Genomic DNA, 22,230 nt, shown 5'->3' on the forward strand with positions numbered 1-22,230 from the left:
TTCTAGGTCTTTGAATGACGGCCTCCTTCAACAGAAAGTTTGGGGTGCTGCACGTAACGTGAGAACGGCCCTTGAGAGGGAGAGATTTAATTGAGGTTGGTGGACAATTTTGCTTTGCCAAGAAGTTTCTCTTATCCTTTTTTTTGTGTTTCTCTCTCAAACTCACTTGCCTTGGCAGACTGCACTTTTCTTCCTCTTCTGCAAGGATTTCATCTGGACACAAATGGAACATTACTTATTTTAATTTTAGGCTTAGATGAGGAAGATATTGGAAAAAGTTTGTTGTGGGTCACACTCTGAAAGTTGACCTTGGTCCCAAAAGGGATATTGAAGCTTCTGCTGCTGTTTCTGGAGAGGAAAAACAAGAAAAAAAACAAAGAAAGGGTTTTTTTAGAATTAATTACAAACTCTGTTTCAGAGGGCCAGAGGTTTTTAAAGCACTGATCCATTTCTCTCGCCCTTGCTTCAAAAAATTACAATAGGGTGGATGGAAAGAGATGAAGTTTGGCTGACTGGGTGCCTTCTGGGGAGCACCTGGAAATCCTTGTGCATCATCATGCCTGGTCCTCCGCTGGCTGCAGAAGGTCAGCCAGAGGAGAGGTAAACGGGGCACACCTGCCCTTGGACTGGTAGTGCAGTCTCTCAAGGAGATGGTGGCACCCGTGCCCCAATGGGAGCAGAGCACAGGCTGGGAACAGCAGCGTTTCCCCTCGCAGAGCTGCGTTCCCATTGCATGGCCAACAGCCTAGCCTACCTCCAAGCCTGCACAAAGCCCAGGTCCACCACCACGGGACCACAGACCAGCTGTAAAGAAGAAATAGCTCGTGCTGCTGCCACCAACTCATGTCTTACAGCATGAAACTGGGCTCCCAGCTCACAGGTGTGATTCCTCTCTAGCTGACTTCCACATTGAGAATGAGAACGGAAACAGAATCTGCATTTTTCCAAAACATGCTTCAGTTAAAATAATACTTCATGATGAACAGGAGAAGGAACAGGCTTCTCCAGGGCCCCCTGCCCTGCCTGAAACCCTTACCGACGCATTGAGCCTTGGTAAGGGAACGTGTCACAGCAACAGCAGTTCAACAGGCCCCCTGCCATCCTCAGCAAAACCCAGCCAGTCCGGCAAAGTGCTCAAAGCAATGCGGCTCCTCCCAGCTGCTCCCAGCCCATGCCTGCAGTGCCAGGCACTGGAGCAGAGCAGAGGATGGTCTCCATCGAGCCTCCCCCAGGAGAGAAAAGAAAGGGCCCGAGTGGGGTGTAGGCACACAAGGACGCTGGACGTGCACGCACACAGGTGGGAGCAGCTGGCACCAGGAACGGAGCAGGGCAGGTCACACTGGGCAGGTGTGCTGGAGGGGTTATGCTCGTGAGATGGGTGCAGGGCAGGCAGAAAAGAGTAAAGGGATATGCAAGTGCTCCTCTAAGCCTTCCCAGGACACTGGGTGATCATCCTTCAAGAGGAGGGTTAAAACTTGCAACCTCTGGCACTCACTAAATCTTCCTAAGCTACAAGTTTAACCCTCTCTTCTCCCAAGGCATGTGAAGAGCTATGACTCTTCAGGGCAGACAGATTTCCTTCAATTTCCTTGGAGTTGAAAGCTGACGGTATGAGGTGTGACACGCAAAGTCCATGGGACGTGAATCCTAAAGCTACAGCCCACGGGGCAGACGTAATGCAACAGGGCCCACAGAAGCGGTGCCAGCGAAGCAGGCTGTTATCGGCAGGATCCCCACAGGAGCTGCGGCAGCTCAAGGAGACGGCCCAAAGAGGAAGGAGCCCGGTGCCAGGCACCTGAGAGGGGACCAGGGCATGCCCCTGCCTCTGACTCCCAAGGAAGTAACTGAAACCAAACTTTGACATCGCAGCACCTGCCTACCAGACCCACAGAACTCGGATTCAGATTCTCAGAAAGGCTGAACGCTCACACTGCTGCAGAAATGGAATATAAGGCAGGTTAAAAACTGTCAATGAAGCGAACATCCAAACTCATCACCCAAAAGCAATGAATAATTGACCGTTATGGCTTTGATCTGGGAGTCTCAGAAATAAGAGAGGGGCAAGAGTACTTATAGTAATGTAAAGACAATTTTGTCTCTGAAGATGCCCCCTTATTTCACTGAGAAAGATCCAATGAAATTTGGAGGAAGGAAGGGACTACAGGTTCAGGTTAACACACACCAGCTCTGAGTAAAGGATGAGTACACAGCAGCAATGCATTAGCAGAAGGTACATTCATTTGTCTATGCCTTTGGGCCCCTTCTTGTAAGGGGATAAACACTCATAGAAGGAAAGTCCATGAGAAAATTGTGTATTTAATGGAAGGCTTGGGTTACGCACTGCAAAGCAGAGCTCAAGTCATGTACTAAATGTTTATTAATACTAATATACACAACTTAACATATTTCACTTTGTTTAAAACAAACATATAAACCTCAATTTCTCTCCCTAAACCTCAGGTCTCTCTCAGAACATACTGGTTTCCCAGATTCATAGAAAAGATAGCTTTTCCATTACCATACAGTTCCATAATTTTTGTGCTTGATTTCAAAGCCTCTCAGTAAACATATGGGAAGAACAGAAAGGGGGGAAGACAGACAGGTCGAAAAGAAAAGAAAAAAAAAGAAAAAGAAAAAAGCCATACACCAAAGATTCATCATCTATCCCAAGTGGTAAGTCTCTCAGCCTTTGAGCACACCCTGAGCAACGACAACGTAACCCCGTGCACTCCAGTTCAGAACACTGCCATTAACAAAAACAGAAGCTATCAGAGTAGTAAGGTTTACAGAAAAGGTCGCAGCTAGGCCTGGGAACAGTTTAAGAAAAGAAAACACCAGCCCTTAACTTAAGATCGCTTACTGCTTTGCCAACTGCACAAATGTGTCTTTCTTGAAACCAGTTCAACACTGATCTTCGTGGAAGTATGTGTATCTTCATGGAAGTATGTGTAAGTACACAAAAATAGCCCTGACCATCCGCAGCATTTGAGATCTCGACCACATTTGGCCAAGCAGCAAGGCACGACTCACCAGCTCTCCAGCTTCCTGCCTGAGGAGATACAGCACACTCTGAACCACTATCACCACCGAAGCAGATAATGAAGATAATACTGCAAAGTATTTGCTTAAAGAACTAAAGCCTATCCAGCTGCGAAGGAGCAGCCAATGGGTAAAGCAGAGCAGGCAGAAGACTGCACTCCAGCCAGTAAGTAACAGAATCGGCTGCAGCTTACACAGCTTTTACGGTGTTTTATATTGTAAGGCAGTTGTAAAGGGCTTATTCTGTAAATCTGTTTCACAGCTGAAGAGGGACCACACATGCAATTTTATACTTCTTTCCAGGTGAAAGACTCTGCCTTGTCATTCCATTCATTACCTTACCAATGCTCTCAAGCACTCTCTTTTATTTTTTAAATAACTACCGGTGTAGTTTGTTTTTTTTTTTTTTAATTGACAAGTAAGGTGAACAGGAAATCATCCAGGCGTTATGCAAACCACAAACAAATTACTTAAAACACAAATAAGCAGTCATAACTGCAAATAAATACAGAAAGCCAGGGGAGACAAACTCCCACACCTATTAGTCCGAGACATGGAACAGCCTCAAACTACGCCACCAAAGACTGCGGATCTACAGGTAAGGATTGCTCTGTATTGTGTATCTTAGCAAAAGATATTGTTCTTAAGCAACTACTTTTAATTTAGTTTATGACTGAGGAAACATAACTATATAAAACTCATAGTTTAAAACATCAGAAAATAGAATTAAAAATCAAATATTTAAGTGACAAATGTTACTATTAAAATAGAATATTAAAGGGAACAATTTCTTTATTTGAGCCACATTTTACTTCTTTTAAATACCTAGTTTTAGGACAATAAAACTACTAATCATTAAAATGTTTTATTGACATACTCATACTAGAATAATTCCAAATTTGATGGGACAGTTGCTTCTAAAACCTGGTCTGTTTAATCCTCTAATATCAAATCATAAACTGACAATTCCTGATACCCTGGTCCTAACTTCTCTTACATCCACTACTCCCTAATTCAGATACTAAAACTGATGAGAGATAGGAAGGATCTCGGTGGGGGTTTTTTGAAACTTAATTAAAAAAAATGGACTATTTGGGTTAGATCTGAAAACGATCCTACATGCAAACAGCTCAAATCATTGCCCAGTTTCAGTATGAATATCAGGGTTTACACAGATACTTCACAGACTCTAATCTTTTAATGCTAAAAGGTTGTGGGTTTAGAATAATTTAGACCCTTGTCTAAAAATCAGAAATACAATTAGAATGAAAAATTTAACTTATCAGGAAAATTAGGCTGTTAAATTTCAGATTTCAAAAGTAGCGTAGGGTCTCCTGGACAATAAGAAGAAATGAAACGATTACCAGTGGGTTTTGCAAGACAGAAATAAAATTCCGCCCTTGAGGTGTCCTCACGCTGCAACCAAAAGGAGCTTACCCTGCCCTTCAAAGAGCCTGCTATTTTAACAAGAAATAAACAATCTTATCTACATCTGCTCTTTACACATGTTGGCTCTCCTCACTCACTTTGTCCTTCAGAACACCAGAAATTAATCATGCACGCCAAGAAAACATCACGTATGATCTAATTGCTTGTAATAACTTCGGTCAGGAAAATCTGTTACAAAACGCTGTCAATGCTAAACGCTGTCTGCACTAACTGGTGCCATTTTACGTGGCACACTTTCTCCTGCCAAGGTAACAGCAGTAAGTCTTTTGCTTAAGTTTTGCTTGTGAAGTCGGCAGAAGCGACGGGCGGGAGGGCGACACGCGAAGCGCGTGGCCGTCGGTGCCGCCGGGGCACCCTGCGGCCGAGCAGAGGCGAGCCCAGCTGGCAGCCGTGGGGCTGGCGGGCCCCTGCACCTCCCCGCGCCCCCTCACTCACCTAAGTCACCTGCACCCCTGCCTCCTGCCAGGGCGCCGCAGTACACTACGCTGATTCGATCGAACCTGGCGATAAAAATGTTCATTTTCCTCATGACTGGATTACCTGAAAATGTCAGCTTGCAACAGTTTTTGATTTTTTTGAAGGGTGAGCAGATGGAGAGCAGAGGAAGGAAGGAGGGGAGCCAGCAGAACAAAAGCTCAGTGCTCAGATCTGCATCAGTTTTAGAAACAGATGTTTTGTACCCAACTGGAAATGAGAATTCACTCACAATCATAACAAAGTTAAGACTTTTTACTGCAATACTGCATACTTCTGAAAGGTGTTAATGGGACTCCTCTCAGCCCAGTCGCTGGCAGGAAACGTTTGTAGAGCACTGAACTTACAAGCTTGGGAATTGTTTTTGCAAATATAAAAGTATGAGAAACACAGATACAATCATTAATTCATAAGGATTTATGAATATTGGCTGTGTTACACAAAAAAGCTCAAATCTTCACGCACACCCTTCCCCCCAAGAATTATACAACCAACCAAAAGAATACAGGCAGCCAGGGGCAAATATAGTCCCAACAAAGAGATGACACAAAAGATGTCATGGCTTTATTCCATGTTTTTTGTTAAAATAACATTTTAAAGGTTAGATGATATTGCCAATTTCTTCCAAACTGAGCAAGTTAACTGCTCCCTTCAGTTAAGAGATGAGGAAGAAAAGACAATCCAGGCTAGGAGCTGCTGCTACCCTGTGCAAAGCCAAGGGCTGCAGACAGATGCAGTGGTGGTCAGGGTGCTGCCACCCGGCCAGGTGGCACGGGGTCCCTGCCTACCAGGTCCTTCAAAGGCCTGCAGTCCCTGCACAGGCATTAGTGATGCTACATGGGGACACTGGCAGAAGGGGTGACTGTGTAGGGCTTGGGGATGAGATGCACACAGGAGGAAGATGATGGTACACAAGGCAGGCAGTTCACAAGGTGAGACAGTACCATCAGGACTGGCACACGATCTTAAGAAAGCCCCAAAGGAAAGCGTGCTGAGTCAGAAGAGGTCTGAGTCCAGTTTTTTCTTTGATTCATCCCACGTTCGGGAAGTCAGGAGTTTGTAAATAAAATATCATAGCATGAAAAAATACCTCCCTCCATCACTGATTGCTACCTCCTCACTAGAATATCCTGAATTTTGCCTTTTGGGATCAAAAGTGAGAAGTACTGTTAAGGTGTAAAGAATTGTTTACACTTCTGTTCTTCCCCTTACTAACCATAGCTGCAGACAGGACATACCCACAGCATCATCAAGGCTCGCCTGGGTCGGCAGGAGCCACTGCTACTCATGGGGACGCAGCAGCAGCAGCGACCTTCACGGGACACACGGCCTTTGTCAGCCGCTTTCACAGGGGACGCTACTCTCACCGGCACTCTGAGCAGCCGTCTGAGCAGAAACATGGCTCACGCGGTCCTCTGTCTTCTCACACCAGATGTGAGTGGTCTTGAAAACAAGAGCTGGAAGGCAGAGCAGCAAGGAATCGACACCCTCTAGAAGTTACTGCCACTCTTACCCACCCCCCTTTTCTCCGAGCCGTGCCAGGGGAAGCGGGCACTGAGCACCACCACGTATGATGCTATCTCACAGTTACTACTTCCTGCGACAGGCATGCTGGTTTCTTTTTTTCTGTCATCCTAATTTGGCTATTCATCCCATTTTCCTCCACTACATTCTATGCATCCATGACAAACAAGAACAAGTACCACCCAATACGCCATTTTAAAGGGCTGAAATAGTACATAGTGTATTTTGCATACTTTTATTCTCTTAAGTATTAAAATCCAGACATTGCCTTATGACAAATGTTATAATAAGAACAGAAAAATAACGAAATCTTAGTCTCTTGGCAAACTTGCAAGAAGTCAAACGTACCAACATATCTCCACAGTCACTGCAAAAAAATGCCTTCCAAAGGAGACCAGCAATTCCAGCCACGGACCCTGAACATCTCCACCCTGGCACCTACCCCACCGGCTGCCAGCTCGGGCACCTTTGTGGAGATGCGGAAAGGGAGCAGACCCGCCCTGAGCATGCACCGGCCGAGAAATGCCCGGGCGACTGGAGGAGACAGCTTTCTCTTGGACAGCCCCTGCCAGCTCTGAGCCCCCCGGATGCCCCCCCAGAACACCCAGCTGAGCGCCCTCAGAGAGCAACGGAGAGACAGGATCCCACTGCCTGCAAATCACAGCCAGCAGGCCCGGCTTTTATTTCCCGCTGTTGGTCCGGCTCCTAACGAACAAGTGAGCACCTCCACCCTTTTAAGCCCCCCAAGGAGACCCGCAGCAGCCTGCCCTGATGGCTTCCCACCAGTGGCCACCCACGGGCTCTGCTCAGAGCGGCAGCTCCAGAGAGCGGGGCCGGCAGCTCATACCGTGGTGGCCAGGGACACACATCCAAACTGGGGGCTGCTTTCTGACTGGATTACACCAGCGTGGCCAGGACTGCAAGTTCAGATCACTACTGATACTCCTACCACATTAGAAAGAAAAGCTTAAAAAAAAAAGATTCTTCTTTTAGCACAACTCAGCACAATTCGCAATTGCTGTGTTTTGTGTGTTACACTTCCTCTTTCTCTAGATTTCTCCTAACATCAGAGATAACATCTGGCTTGATCTTCTTCCCTGATAAACTCCATTTTGCAGTTCAAAGATTTCTGGGGACAGTGACCACTGTCAACAATTCCTGACCCAGTAATTGCATTGCATATTTATTTATCAAGCAGCTGCATTAATTTCCATAAATAGCTAAAAGGTACACTCAGTACTACAGAACCTTCATTATATTCAGGGTAAAAAACAAAACAAAACAAAACTTGTAAATATTATTCTTACGTTCAGTAAAGCAGCCACGAACTTTGAAATTTGACAGCCAAGTTACAGAAGTCAAGAAAAAGTGCCTTAACAATATTGGAAGGGTTACAAATGATAGCATAAGCGTTCGAATAGTGAAGGAACTAAGCATCTCTAACGGTTTATGCAGCTTTCCTTTTGTGTATTTTGCCAAGACAACATGATTTGCAAACTGAGAAAGTTCAAAACTTTTATATATTTTACCAAATCAATCTTGCTAATTTGGTGAATCAAGTTTGGTGGTTTTGTACAACTAGTGGATGTTATTTACATAGAATAAATATACTTTATCCTGGACCAAGCATTTGAACATGAAATGCTGCTCAAGTATGAAAGGCTATTCTCACATACAAATCACAAATTGCTGGATGCTAATACAAACCCTCCAACACAGGCCAGCAAATAGCAGTGGTTATGCAGCAGGAAAAAAAAAAAAAAAATACAAACAGCAACATTTTAAGAATTGAGGGGAAAAAAAGAAAAAAAAAAAAAAAAAAAAAAGAATCCTTAAGCTTAGTCATCACCTCAAGCAGCATTTGGACAAAAAGGTCCCAAATTGACCCGCCAATTAATATCAAATGAGGAGTATTCACAGTTTCCAGATGAACCCCAACATGGAATGAGAGGTGAATATCTATGCTCATTTCAAGCCACACATCACTTGGTGGAGCCACTGCAAGTTCTCACGTTCTCCCGAGAGAAGAGGATGTTCTCATTATGAAGGTTTAAGGGCAGCTTGAACAAGAATGCAACCACAACAAGCATGAAAGGGCAGCTCCTCTATAAAGTGGAAGCTTGCCTTCTGCCAGCTACATGCAACCCATCTCTGCAATCCACAAATCAGCAGAGGAGTGCAGCCATCGCGGTGGCTGTGGTTACAAGGATCCAGAAGCACCAAGCAGCTGCATGAAGGCCACTCTGCCAGACTGATTCTTTACCAGTGCACAAGAGTTAGACCGCATCGTACTACATTGCTGTAATTCCTACAGGATCCACACTGGGATGCACGACTGATGGAGGGAACAGGCTAGCGAGGTGACAGCGTTCACTATCAATGCTGAATTATTCAGAGCAGTAGGGACAAGGCCTTTTGGAAAGAGTTGAGTGTGTGACTAGGTGACAAAAAGAGCAGATAAAATTGATCATGAGCACAAATGACGTGATGCATGGCAGGGGGGACACAAAAGCCTCAAGCCTTACCCATGCAGTGATGGGCTCTAGGTTGAACATGATTGCTCTATGACTCTGTCCCTAACCAATTTTGAAGTCCTGCTGAAAGATTTGAAGACTTGTCTGCGCTACTGATGGTCTAAACAGACCTTGCACTGTGGGAATCCCTCAGCGCCGCAGAATTACACTGCCCCACGTTATGATACACAACTCTAACAACTGTATTTTCCTGTCTCTCACATAGGTCTCCCAGCAAGAGAAGAGGCCCTGTGCCTGGGAATGGAAGGTGCTCTAGACCCTTAACAAAAAGCACCACAGCAGTCAAATCAAGAAGGGTAAGGAAAAGCCATTGATATTGAAAGATTTACAGAGTCTAGCTTGGACTTTGGCAGTGGGAAGAGAACAGTTTTCAGATACAGCGTGTTACCATCTTAAATAAAAATGCCAATCATTATTGGTGCTTCCCACTTGTCCGAGTGGATAGTTGAAGGACACAGAGGGAAAAGTGGAGATCCTTCTAGTTTTAGCAGTATCACCCCAAACCTTACCCATTTTCACCTCCTAATCCTAACACACCTATTCACATGGTAGTTATATTATAACACCCACTCTCCACACCATCTTTTTCCTTTAAAAACCCAACCAAACAAGAACAAATGTCTTGATGACTAGAGCTTAAACATAAAGATAGGATGGCAGGCCTTCTTATGGGAGAACTACCGGGAAGAGATTAACTGCAGGCTTTGGGTGTGAACACGGGTAACACCTGCTCCACTTATCCATCCAAGTCCCAGAACAGCACCTAAGCTGGTCAGCCTTTACAGTGTCTGCAAAAGAGATACAGAAAACAATATACCAAAGGAAACAGTTTTACCTATTTAAAAGAAAATTTCCATTTCTAGTTATTGCAAGGTTGCATTCAGGTTCCAGTCTGCTACACAGAGGCATCAGCTACCGACTCTGAATTGTGGCAATAAGGAATTTTTTATTTTCTAAAAGATAGGGTGGATTTTTTTTCCCAGCTCCATGGCATGTGTTTTCCAGTTGCCTAGGTTTTCATTTGCCAAATACAGCAGCATTGTATCTATATCTGTTCTGCCCTCCCTACAGAGGATAATCCACCCCCAAAAACATTCTGTCAAAGAAAAGCAGACAGCAGATATGATCTCTTCTTGGAGATCCTCTAAAATTTAAATCTGAATGACTTGAGAGGACAGCTCTAGCTTCTACATTATGCTAACACACACACACATGCTCCTGTATCTCGTGCTACTAGCAGTTTAAAGCAAACTGTGCTAGCTGCACATAAGGCTTTCTTTCAAGTGAACATTAGAAAATATTGGCATACACTAGATATTTCCATGCCTGACTAAGGGAGGAGTGTTTTCTGTGCCTGTATACAAAACAGAACACTTGTACAAGGAATATTCATATCCCTCACATGCCTCCTGGTAAACCAGTGCTAAAAATACCTACTGGTCCTTAAGGGTTAATGAGATGTGCTTAGAGTCACAAAATCACTGTGGCTCAGTCCCCTTCCTAGTTTGCAGCACACAGGCTTATACCCACAGAAAAGGGGGAGCACAGGGCTTGAAGACAATGGATTAAAGTCAAACAGAGAAGCAAATGGATTCTCTGTTCAAAACAGCAGTATGCCCTTGAACATCAGAGAGTGAGATGGCACCATTTGGGAAATACTTACTACGCATCCCTGCTGGAAATGATAATGTGGTGATTTCTGAGAAGTATGCCAAGTTTATTTTGAAGTCAGAGTAGAAATCTTATACTAATTAATGGAAAGCATAGAACCTTTCTATCTTGTTGAGATAATTTTTCTCTGCTTCTAGGAACAAAGATATCATAAGATGTTCAACTCCAGCACAAACTCCTCAGGAAACAACTGCAGTCACAGCACAGTAATAACTAGGACAGTCATTCCCCTGGTCTACTGTTTCATTTTCATAGTAGGACTCTTGCTGAACAGCGTGGCAGCATGGATCTTTCTGTATGTTTCTAGCCAAAAGAGTTTTATTGTCTATCTCAAAAACATCGTTGTTGCCGATCTCCTAATGAGCTTGACATTTCCTTTCAAAATTCTTGCCGATTCAGAAATTGCATCTCCGCAGCTCAACATGTTTGTGTGCAGATACTCTGCTGCTGTTTTTTATGCAAACATGTATATTGGGATAACATTTTTTGGCCTCATAAGTTTCGACAGATACTACAAAATTGTAAAGCCTTTATTCACCTCCTTTGTTCACACAGTTAACTACAGTAAGGTGGTCTCTATAATCATATGGTTATCGTTAACAGTGATATCATTTCCAAATATGATTTTAACCAATGAAATCACTAAAGAAAATTATTCCAGAAACTGTATAGGTCTTAAAAGTGAGCTTGGCAGACAGTGGCACAAGGCGTCAAGTTATATTTGCACAGGGATATTCTGGGTTGTTTTTCTTCTGCTAATCATTTTTTACACTTCTATATCAAAAAAAATATATAGCTCTTATAAAAAATTCAGAAGGAACTCAGATGCAACCAAGAGAAAAACCAGCCGTAATATATTCAGTATCATGTTTGTATTTGTCATTTGCTTTGTACCCTATCACGTCTGCAGAATACCATACACTCTAAGTCAAACTAGCTCACAATTCAACTGCCAGTCAAAAAAAACTCTGTTCTATGCAAAGGAGTTTACTCTTGTACTGTCTGCTGCAAATGTGTGCCTTGATCCCATTATTTATTTTTATCTCTGCCTACCCTTTAAAGAAAAGCTGTATGAAAAACTGCATCTCACGCTGAAAAATTCAAGTGAGGTTGAAATTTCCAAATCCAGAAAATCAAATACACTTCGAGAAAGTATAAACATAATGTAGGTTCAGGTCTGTAAAATAATGCACATTTCAGAAAGTTATTCAAGAATTCAAGTCTCAAAGAAACTGAACAGATGAGAACCAGCAATAACACAGAAAAAAGGTTTCGGCATAAAATACCAAGTGGTGTTTCTCTGTATAAAAACATTATTGCATGTTGCCAATATATTTACTACGTGCTATTTCAGCTGATGCTATGATTGCATTACGGTGTGATTCGACCTATGTGGATCTCAAAAAAAGAGAGAGGAATAACTGGAACAACACATTCTGGAGCTCTAGGCCACGGTTCTCCAAACAGATTACCCAACAGACCCAATAATCAAACTGGTTTGCTGTTGTTCCTCACGAAGCCAGGCACAACACACACAATGGTCAACAAACCAGCCTGAAGGGCCTGGGAAGAGCTGACAGCTCCACCTCGGCTGGAGCAGACCCCTCAGAAGCAATATGATGAAGTTCAGCACAAGTGTCTCTGATTTGGCCTCCACCAGCGCATAAAAGAGGACTGAAACCCCGAGGGGAAGCTCTCTCATGTATTTACCAGCTCACAAAGCAAAGCGTTGAGGGCAATATGCAGCTTAAGGAAGGACTCTATTCCAACAACTGAGGAAAAAGAAAAGATTTAAAAGAAAAAAAAAAATACAGATCAAATCCTCAAAAATCTGCACAGAACCTGAAAAATCCTTGGTAAAATTTATATATTTTTATATATATTGTGTGTGTGTGTGTATATATATATGATTTCTTAAGGGAAACATTCTATAAAATTAAGAATTAAACATGATTATTTGTCACCTTTAGGTACAAAATATCAGAGTACCAAGTATCAGAGTATCAAGTATCAGATTTGTTGGTTTTCCTATGCTTTTGGCACGATGATAAAGCACTTCTCTCTGTACAAAGGTAATAGCTGAAAGCCACCAACCTTCTATATATAAATATAATCTCTTTTTTAACTGTATTTTTCAGTGCAGCCTTTTTTTTTTTTTTTTTATTGATTTTATCGTTGTACAGGGAAAACACACTAGTGCATAAAGTACCCACAAAAGCTTTCAGGCAACAGCTCTGGAAGCCGAATGCTTTCATTTTACTTAACAAAGAAGATATAGGAACAGAAATGACATATGCTTCACCTTTCAGCCGCTGTGTTTCATTTTAGTCCTTACAGATAATCTCTCACAGTGAAAGATTTTTAAAGATACGGTCTTTGAACCTTCTCCAAGGCTGTGGGTAACTTCTCGTGGTCCAAGACCACTGATCCACAGTAACAGTATTCTACCATCACACAAGATTATATTTAAACTAAAGGACCGGACAGCTCTTTAAACTGCCTGCTGAGTTTAAACACACCTTTGTGGAGCATATTTACCTCCATTTATTTCCCACTTGCCTGAAGAGTGGTCCACCCCAAAGCCACAAAGCAGCCAGCACCCAACACCCGGGGGAGGCCTGGATGTCCATCTGACAGGAGGGGCTGGGGGACCCTCAGCCCAAATCAGCCCTTAGGGACTATAGGAGAAAGTTGCGGTTTAGGTGTGTTTTTTAAGGAAAATACATAAAAGATTATTTATATGGCTCTTCCAGAGCTCCTTGACTCTTGTCAAACTGAGGCTTCGCAGGCTGTTCCCTCCAAGCAAGGGAAATAGTCTGCAGGGGAAGGGAATCTGTTGCTTTGTGGGAGATGTTTTGTCATTTATGGCAAAAACATTTAGTTCCTTACATAGCATGGCTTGGTATTTGCCTACATAAATCTAAATAATTGCGGCTGTGAAAGCAGAGTGGCGTACAGAGAGGAAAATACTTCCACAATATATATTTGTCTAACTTTTTAATTACTTTGCAAGCTCTGAAAAAAATACTTATATTGTAAAATTGTTTCCTCACTCCACCAGATTACTGATATTAGAACAACAAAACTCTACATAAGGCACCCAGGGCAAAGTATGCTGACCAATACACTTTTGAAAAAGGGGTACTAAATTTCTAGCTTTTGGTTCACTTTGAACTGGGATGGAAAGGTATGGGGCCTTTTTTTTTTCCTGCACTGGGCAAGTTAATGCTTTCACACCTTCCCCAGCGCATCATGCCGCAGATAAACCTAGCCAGCTCCTCAGACACCCAGAAGTCATGCAGTCACACTAAGTACCAGCTCTTGCCTTGTCAACCTACCACCTGGAGGAACTTCCCTAAAATTCTTGCAGTGAAAGTTATGGGTAACCCAGAGCTACACAAGGTTCCCGTTCAATGGCCACCCAGTCCCCAGCTGCAGCTCATCCTCCTGACTCCCCCCATTGCTCTGCAGGAACAAGAAGCTGGGTTTGGTCTGTTTATTCTTTGGAGAGCTAGGTTATTCACCTGGACCTGGAATCTCTTGCAAACGTGTGGTGCCCCTGGGAAGAGCAAGGGTGCATCGCAGGCTACTGAGAGACATCAAACACACACGTTTGCACAGAAAAGTTGTCATGCTCGTACATTTCAGCCTCTCTCCCCCAAGCGTGGTGGAGTTCCTGGTCATCCCTTTGCAAGGAAACACTGTTCTGCTGTTCAAAACCTTGAGATAGCACCCAGGTAGAGTGGCATAAATCTGCTTCAAAAAGCCCGTGAACGTTTCACATTTTAAACTATGCATCACCTCATAAACCTGCCCTAGCCTTTAGCGATACCGCACAGCTATCTACCCAGAAGCCATCTCAGCATTACACTGGACAAATGACAATGCTGCAGTTACTGTGGAATGGGTTATTTATGCCAATATTGTGGTGTAAGGCTTCAAAATGGACCGTTTTCTCTGCCACTGATAGAGCATAGCAATTTTTCAGGAAAAGAGCTAAACCTAGCAAATGGAAATCCTTCCCCCAAACAGTATTTCAGGAGAGAAAGCTCACTCCACAACCATCTCAACATATAAAAAAATCCTGGTTGTGCAGAAATCAGCAATAAGACTCTCACAGAGTTTAATTTTGCAGGATGTCATCTCAAAAAAATTCTCTCGATTGTAAAAAAACAACAAAAACAACTCAAAGAGGGGGCAGATGCCACTTTAATCTACCTAACAAGGCCACACAGTCACAACCAGCAGATGTAAGAGCACCCCTTGTATTTGCTAACTTTAACACAGAAGGGACGGGAAGGAAGGGCTAGCTTCCTTCTGCCGACACCCTCACACATATTCTCCCATCTCACCAGAATAAATAACTCTTTCATTATTTTTATGAGAGCATCTTCATTAGCACATCTAATAATCATCACTTTAGGGCACTGCATATTTGTAAAACACTTCAAACAATTAAAACTAAATATTGATAATTGATGGAAGGCGAGAGGGCAGGCTAAGGAGCTACTTGCTATTTGACAGTAGGCAGGTGTGCTCTGCTGGCTGCCGATGACGTTGATCCCCAGGACGTGGTTATCTACCCATAGTATCTGGAGTTCACAAGCACAGCGGATCCTCCCTTTCCAACAGGTTCAGTGACACAGGCTGCACTGAACACATCTTACCTCCTTATGGTCTGAAATAAATACGCAAATCAATTTTTTTTCTTCATCAGAACTAGCCATTTCTGCTCAGAATTCCTAACTACCCTGTGCCAAGATCACTCATATTTTTCATTTCTAATGCAGATATTACAATGGGATAAAAAATTTTAATCTGTCAGCGGAAGTCATGAAAAGCGGTAAGAGACAATACTAAACTTGCTAGTTTGTACACGAAAAAAAACTTCTTGCCTACGTGAGTAAAGGATGGCAAAGACCCCACTCAAATATTGCTCCTCAAAGACATACCTCAATACCAAAACAGAGACTGACAGCCACGCACAGAAAGACAAAAACTCTCTCAGAACTAATTTGTACCATCTGCTCATTACTATGCCTCTAATGTTGATTTTGAATACTTCTCTCACAATTGAAGATAAGCTGAAAGAAAATCAACTGTGTTTTTTAGGTTTTTTTCCTGTCTACCACCATGTAAATTATACAAAATCATGATAAAAACAGGGTTTCCCATCAGTTCTCTATCATACATGGACTGCAGAACTTCCACGCGTGCACATCTGTCTGGCTTGTACAGGCACATAAGCACACACTGAAGAAGTCAAAACCTCAAACTCAAAATTAAATCTCAAACTTTTGGTGCCTTTAACAGCACATTTCTACAGAGCGAAGCCCAGGAGAGCCACATCCCTCATGCAAGTAATCCACCCCAAAACATTCTCCAACACAGCCATCGCAGCCAACTCCTGAACACATCTCTGGAGATCTGCCCACGGGAGACAGCATCACTGCCCGGACCGGGAGGAGGAACCACCACCGGGGCTCTGCCTGTGCCTCCTTCCCACCGGCGGCTGAAGGGGGAGGAGAAAACACAAGGTAGCATCTCCTGGGGGAACGTCAGCCAACCTGAGCACTAGCACACCCCGAGCGTGTGCTGGGGATGTCATGCGTTCATTACACAAACTACGTTCACCCCTAACAAGCAGAGCCCGGCCACGCAGACGCCTGCTCTCCCACACCCTGGGCCGCGCTGTCCCGCGCAGCCCCAATGCTCCCACGCACGATGCTGCGACCTAACATCTCACAGCTTCAAAAAGAGTCAAACCCCAGGCAAGGAGAACCCACAAGGGCTCCGAGGTACATCCAAACTCACTCTCCATCCATACTGGCTACTCTCACCCCCTTCCCCTTTTCCCAGCTCCTCTGCATCCCCAGTGGGTAACCTAGCCCGCAGCCTTCAGGGGTGAGTCCTAGCTCTCTCTCCTCTGCGATGCCAGAATCCGGGGCTCCCCCTTCCCAGGGGCACCGCTCCCTGCTCGGAGCCAGCGGCGGGTGCTCGGCTCGACTACACCTGCAGCAGAAGGTGCTCAGAAGAAAAAAACAAAAAAAACAAACAAACAAAAAAAAAACGTTAAAGCCTACTAACAGCAGAGCTCCAGAAAGCCTCTAGAAACTTTTTCTGGACGTGAAACCTTTCTCCAAATGAATATATAAAATGTGGAGAGATATCGGAAGTGACCCTGACACAAGGACCACCTACATAAATCTTTGGTGTGTCTAATTCAAAACACAAGGCTCCTGATGCTCTCTTAAAGGTCATCAGATTTAGGGTTTTTTTTTTTTAAGGTTTAGATGTTATTTTTCCTACCTTTGTTCTCAGAAATGATTTAATCATTCTGGCTGAATTCCCACCCACACCAGCACCCCTTCCCTTCCTTGCACCACCCCCCAATCCCAGCAGTCAGCCTAAGCAGGCATGCATCATGGAAAATTTGAAATCAAAAGTCAAAAATTCAGCAAAGTTTAAAGCACCAAAATAGAGTTTTATGATGAGAAGTGCTCAGCAATTTTAATTACATCAAAAACTACCATCTGCATCTCTAATTTATGAACTAAAATGGCCTTTTAAATTAGACATATAGACAGGGGAAGAGGATGACACTGAACCACAATAAAAACAGAAGTACAACTCAGTAGACTCACATTCTCATGTTTCTTCTCCTCCCAAAACACTTCTGTAGGAAGTGTAGACCATTTTTCAGTAAAGGTTTACCTAACCATCACCTTGTCTTTTTAGACCTGGAAGAGTTTTCAGGGACACATGCGCACACACACAAAAAAAACTGACTGAATGCTACATTTCAAGTTTAAAAAAAAAAAAAAAAAGAGAAAAATACAAGTATGGAAAGATCAGTTTTGCATGATGAGCATAACACCGTAAAACTAGTCCATGTTTGCTCAAAACCAAACATAGGATCATTCCAGATTATGAAGCCTTACAACCATTTCGACAAATATGGTCTGAACTTTAAGCTTATGACTAAACTTAAAACCAGACATTCTTAATTTGTTCTTCACAGAGCTCTGGTACGTGATTTTTAAATTCCTGTGGATTCTCAACTACAACAAAGTTCTAACATTTTGGGGTTTCAGTATCGTTGTCAGTACCTCAGCCCCCTAGGTTGGTGTTAGACTTTTTGTCCTGGTTTTAAAAGGAAAAAAAAAAAAAAGCCTTATTATAAACATTTCTCCTATATCCCTAATGTGTCGTTTTTATTTTTAATAGTGCTTGGCAAATGTCCAAAGGTTTAGAATTTTAATTGCTATCAGTAGAATCCCTATGTGCCTTTAAATCTGCAAATTAGGTTGCAACTCTGGAAAAAACCTGGAATTTCATGCAGGAATATTAAAATGAATGAGGGCCAACTACATTGCAAAAGCCTGATTCCAGATAGATTTTAAATGTAAAACACATGGGGGGGAGGAGTTTCCGATTTTTAAAAACAAAAGCAAAGAAACAGCCATTGATGTCACACATCTACAGCCCCAGGTCAAGAATCGGGGACTAACCTGATGACGTTTTAGGAACTACATGAAAAAGTCCACATGCTGGGTCTGACCAAACCATACATGTCTCATCACCCTTACATACGTGAACACATAATAAACAATTAAACTTAAATCTTCAGGCTTGAAGTTAGGAGGAGGAATTGCACTGCCTCCAGGTCCGCTAGGTATCAACCAGTTTACAGAACTATTCACCATCCCTGTCAGTTCGCTGACGCGGACAGGTCAAGCAATGCTGACCATCTTTCCTCCACAAAAATGTATCTTGAATGGCAATAATTGTAATAATCCACGCTACTGGCCACATCGACATGCCTAACTCAGCTCTTTCGCAGCTGTTTTTCTCCTCATCGTTCTCGATTTCGTCCTGCACAGCGCCGAGTGCCTGAGGAGCAGCTCGCCGCCGCCGCCGCGCTGCACGGGGCAGAGCGTGCAGAAGGGCACTGCCCTCGGCGTGCCTCCCGCCCAGCCGCCAGCTCCTGCGCGAGCAGAAGGAAAAAGAGGTCTCTCTGGGCTGTTCCGTGAACACTTCGATTTTTCTGTCACGTCTCTTTTAGGTAACTTCCATGTGGTTTAGTTATTTAAATGCTGGTTTTAACTGCGTCAATCAGCACATTTGAAAACCACAGACACGTTTCAAAAAAAACAGTAGAGTCAGCCAAAGGAAAGGACGAACACACTGCGAGAGCAGTCACCGAGAGACCTCAGACCTTTGCAGACTAATGCTCAGAAGACCCCAGAGACCACTAAGACAGGTACGTGCTTTTAGTCTTTGTTCCAGCCTATCTAGATCTACATAAATATACAGCCTGAAATATTAACTGTGCCAAACTCATAGAAAGTCAGGCTCAACTCTTTGGCAAAACAGCCTTTGCTTTGCCTGTAGTCAGCGTTACCTGGCTGCAGTCATGCTGTATCCTTGGAGGCTCCAGTTCCAGCAGTATCTCAGGGCTCAGTTTGCCGGGCTGCCTCTTCGCCCCACGGAGGGCGAGGGGGGCTGCACCGTGCCCCAGCGCAGGAAGCTCCCACCGCCTCAGGACCGCGGCAGCAAGCCCAGCACCTCCGACAGCGCTGCTTGCTCCTCACCTACACTGCACGTACCCAAACTTAATGCAACTCAGTTACATGTTTTCAGGACAATAGAGACCACCTGCAGAAAGCCAATTGCAACAAACAATCTGCTTTTTCCCCCATTTTAAATCATTGGCGTATCCGCAATCGTTTTGGTTTACAAATTATGCAAATCTGGACACATATTTTACAGCAGAAAATATGTGTGCAGATGCAGTAGTTCTCTTATATTGTGTATTAAAATTAGGAACAATATAATGAAATAAAAAAGTGTTGCAGTCTGATGCTATTCAAGACATAAATGTATTGTTTTTCATTTCAAGAAATTCTAACGAACATGCCTCCTTTCCCAGACATTCTATGCAGCAGTCTGACAGCGTAGCAAGCAAATAAACAAAAAGCCCCCTCGGTCATGGAGTAGTACATTTAGTTAAAATAAGACCAAAATTTTCTACTTTTCTTCCCTATAATTTCTAGTGATGTCTAAAAAGGAAGTGAGCAAAATTATTTAATAGCTGCTTCTTTCAAAACGTGCTTTTTCTAAAGGCTTCATAAAAATACGTGATTAATTTATCCTCTGTTCAAGTAGGAAGACAGAGCAGTTTGCAAAAAACTTAGGACTGATTAGAACTATTTGCTCATCTATCTGACATATCCACATATTGGTTTGACAGTGCATGAACTTCAAAACTCCTAATACATATTTATAGGACAAGACTGCTACAAATATTACCCTTTTTTTAGGCATAGTTTCAATTGTTCAACAGTTATGAAGTTTTAGTCTGACCATTATTAACCAGATGCTTAATCTTAAAGAGATTCAAACCTTTTTCTTTGGTGTTTTGGTTGGGGGGGATGTTGAACCAAACATTCACCCAAAAAGACTGCTCTAGTGGAAAAGTTTCTCAGAAGTGTATATGCTTTCAAGAACAAATCCTAATAAATTTCCAAACTTTTCCGACATGAGAACAAAGCCCTCTTGAATATCTGTGAAGCAGCATTAGAAGAGAGAAAAATATTTCTTCCCAATTGCATTTTTTCCATGAAATTAATCAAACAAAATTCTCAGAGAATAACTACTGTTGCTCAGGAAAAGTTGATCTCATTGATATCATCTTGGTTCTTTTTGTAGGTTCTTGGTATCTCCTAGCAGCAAAACCAGCTTGCACAAGAAGTTTACAATGTCAAGCAATGTTTCACAATGCCATGTTGGTAATGAAATGGAACCTTTTACCTATTTTTACTACTTGATTTTTCTTATGGGATTTATTGGAAGTTGTTTTGCACTATGGGCATTCACACAAAAAGATCAGAAACAGAAATGTATGAGCATTTACTTAATTAACCTCTTAACAGCAGATTTTTTGTTGACTTTGGCGTTGCCAGTAAAGATTATTGTTGACCTAGGAGTTGCATCCTGGAAACTAAAAATATTCCACTGTCAAGTTACAGCCTGTTTCATCTACCTGAACATGTATTTATCAATTATATTTTTGGGATTTGTAAGCATGGATCGTTTCCTTCAGCTAACGCACAGTTATAAGATCTACCGCATTCAAGGGCCTGGATTTGCCAAGATGTTGTCTGCAGTCGTATGGACGATGGTTCTCCTTATAACAGTGCCTAACATGGCTATTCCAATAAAAAACATTGAAGAAAGACCTGGTGTAGGATGCATCGATTTCAAAACAAAGTTTGGAAGAGACTGGCACGTGTTTACTAATTTCATATGCACAGCAATATTCCTGAATTTTTCAGCTGTGATACTGATTTCCAATTTCCTTGCTGTTAGACAACTCTACCGAAACAAATACAGCGAGAGTTACGCAAATGTGAAGAAAACCCTCGTCAACATACTGCTCATAACTGCAAGCTACCTGCTGTGTTTTGTTCCATACCACATTGTTCGTATCCCCTACACTTTGAGCCAAACTGATACCATAACCAGCTGCCCTCTTAAACAAGCTCTCTTTAAAGCTAAAGAATCTACCTTGCTGTTTGCGGTATCAAACCTCTGTTTTGACCCTATTCTCTATTACCATCTTTCCAAATCGTTCAGACTGAAATTTACTGAGACTTTTGCAGCACCCAAAGAGGAAAAGGTTTTCGGTGACAAAGAGGTACAACACAGAAGTGACCAGCAGATGCCACAGGACTGATTCTAAAAGGCATCAGAAGAGTGCGCAAATCTGCAGTATAAACAGTCGCTGAGCAACTGCAAGCATGGCTACCATGGTCAAGAACATTCCTGCTGAATCATAAGCCCAAGCAGAAGGAAAAAACTTGAACAACACCAATTGCCTTGTTATACGTTCACATAGTAGGTCTGAACTAGCAGAACGTTCGATAATTCCTTTCAGAAATAGTTCAATGTACCAGTGATGCCCTACCAGGGATCAGCTACACTTAAGGATACATGTTCAGACGGACTCAAACATACCTCATAATTATTTAAGGTAAACACCTGAACTCACCTTTTCTAAGTTAAATATTGCATATGTACTATATTAAATGACTTGGTGCAATCAAGTGAAGAGATTATTTAATAGCAGTTCTTCAGCTGCAAAGTTTTCACATGAAAAATAAACCCAAAAGCATTTTAGAGAGCATTATTTACTCCAGAAAGTGATTTTAAGCTGCATTGATTAAAAATTGTTGTATCTGCTTACATCACACCTGCAGTTTTTATAAATAAATTTCTTGTTCTTGCCAAGTTCCATTGCCTTTCCTTGCTGCTGCTTCAATGAATACGGAAAAAGCTAACATGTTATTACAGAAAATTCAAGGAAATTTTAAAATTAAGATAAAGGGTAAATATAAATATCCAGTGTGTTCTCTTTGCTTGTTTTTTTAATAAAAAATTATAAAACAGCAACTAAGTTTATTAATATTCTAATTTACAATTACTTCCAAAAATAACGCATATGTAGAATAACCAATAACCAAAATTTAAAAATCAA

General features: G+C 42.5%; 3 protein-coding genes across 3 annotated transcripts in view; 2 read left to right on the forward strand and 1 right to left on the reverse strand.

Moving 5' to 3' along the window:
- The window catches only part of MED12L (mediator complex subunit 12L), a gene marked incomplete at both ends in the record, with an annotated part of 153,517 nt that overhangs the window by 92,821 nt on the left and 38,466 nt on the right, over positions 1–22,230 (reverse strand). The gene's annotated exons all lie outside the window — the stretch shown is intronic.
- Positions 19–12,772, forward strand: P2RY14 (purinergic receptor P2Y14). Its single transcript, XM_082320661.1, has 3 exons — positions 19–95; positions 9,226–9,316; positions 10,829–12,772. Exon 3 carries the CDS (start codon positions 10,847–10,849, stop codon positions 11,858–11,860), a length of 1,014 nt encoding a protein of 337 aa, XP_082176787.1. The 5' UTR covers positions 19–95; positions 9,226–9,316; positions 10,829–10,846; the 3' UTR covers positions 11,861–12,772.
- On the forward strand, positions 18,884–21,784 carry GPR171 (G protein-coupled receptor 171). Its single transcript, XM_082320662.1, has 2 exons — positions 18,884–18,954; positions 20,403–21,784. The coding sequence occupies exon 2, from the start codon at positions 20,452–20,454 to the stop codon at positions 21,427–21,429; it is 978 nt and encodes a 325-aa protein (XP_082176788.1). The 5' UTR covers positions 18,884–18,954; positions 20,403–20,451; the 3' UTR covers positions 21,430–21,784.

Source organism: Platalea leucorodia (assembly GCF_965183815.1).
Source record: "Platalea leucorodia genome assembly, chromosome: 8".
NCBI classification, from domain to species: domain Eukaryota; kingdom Metazoa; phylum Chordata; class Aves; order Pelecaniformes; family Threskiornithidae; genus Platalea; species Platalea leucorodia.

Coding starts and splice junctions, on each gene's coding strand:
- P2RY14 (XM_082320661.1), top strand. CDS start 10,847: ATGTTCAACTCCAGCACAAACTCCTCAGGAAACAACTGCAGTCACAGC.
- GPR171 (XM_082320662.1), top strand. CDS start 20,452: ATGTCAAGCAATGTTTCACAATGCCATGTTGGTAATGAAATGGAACCT.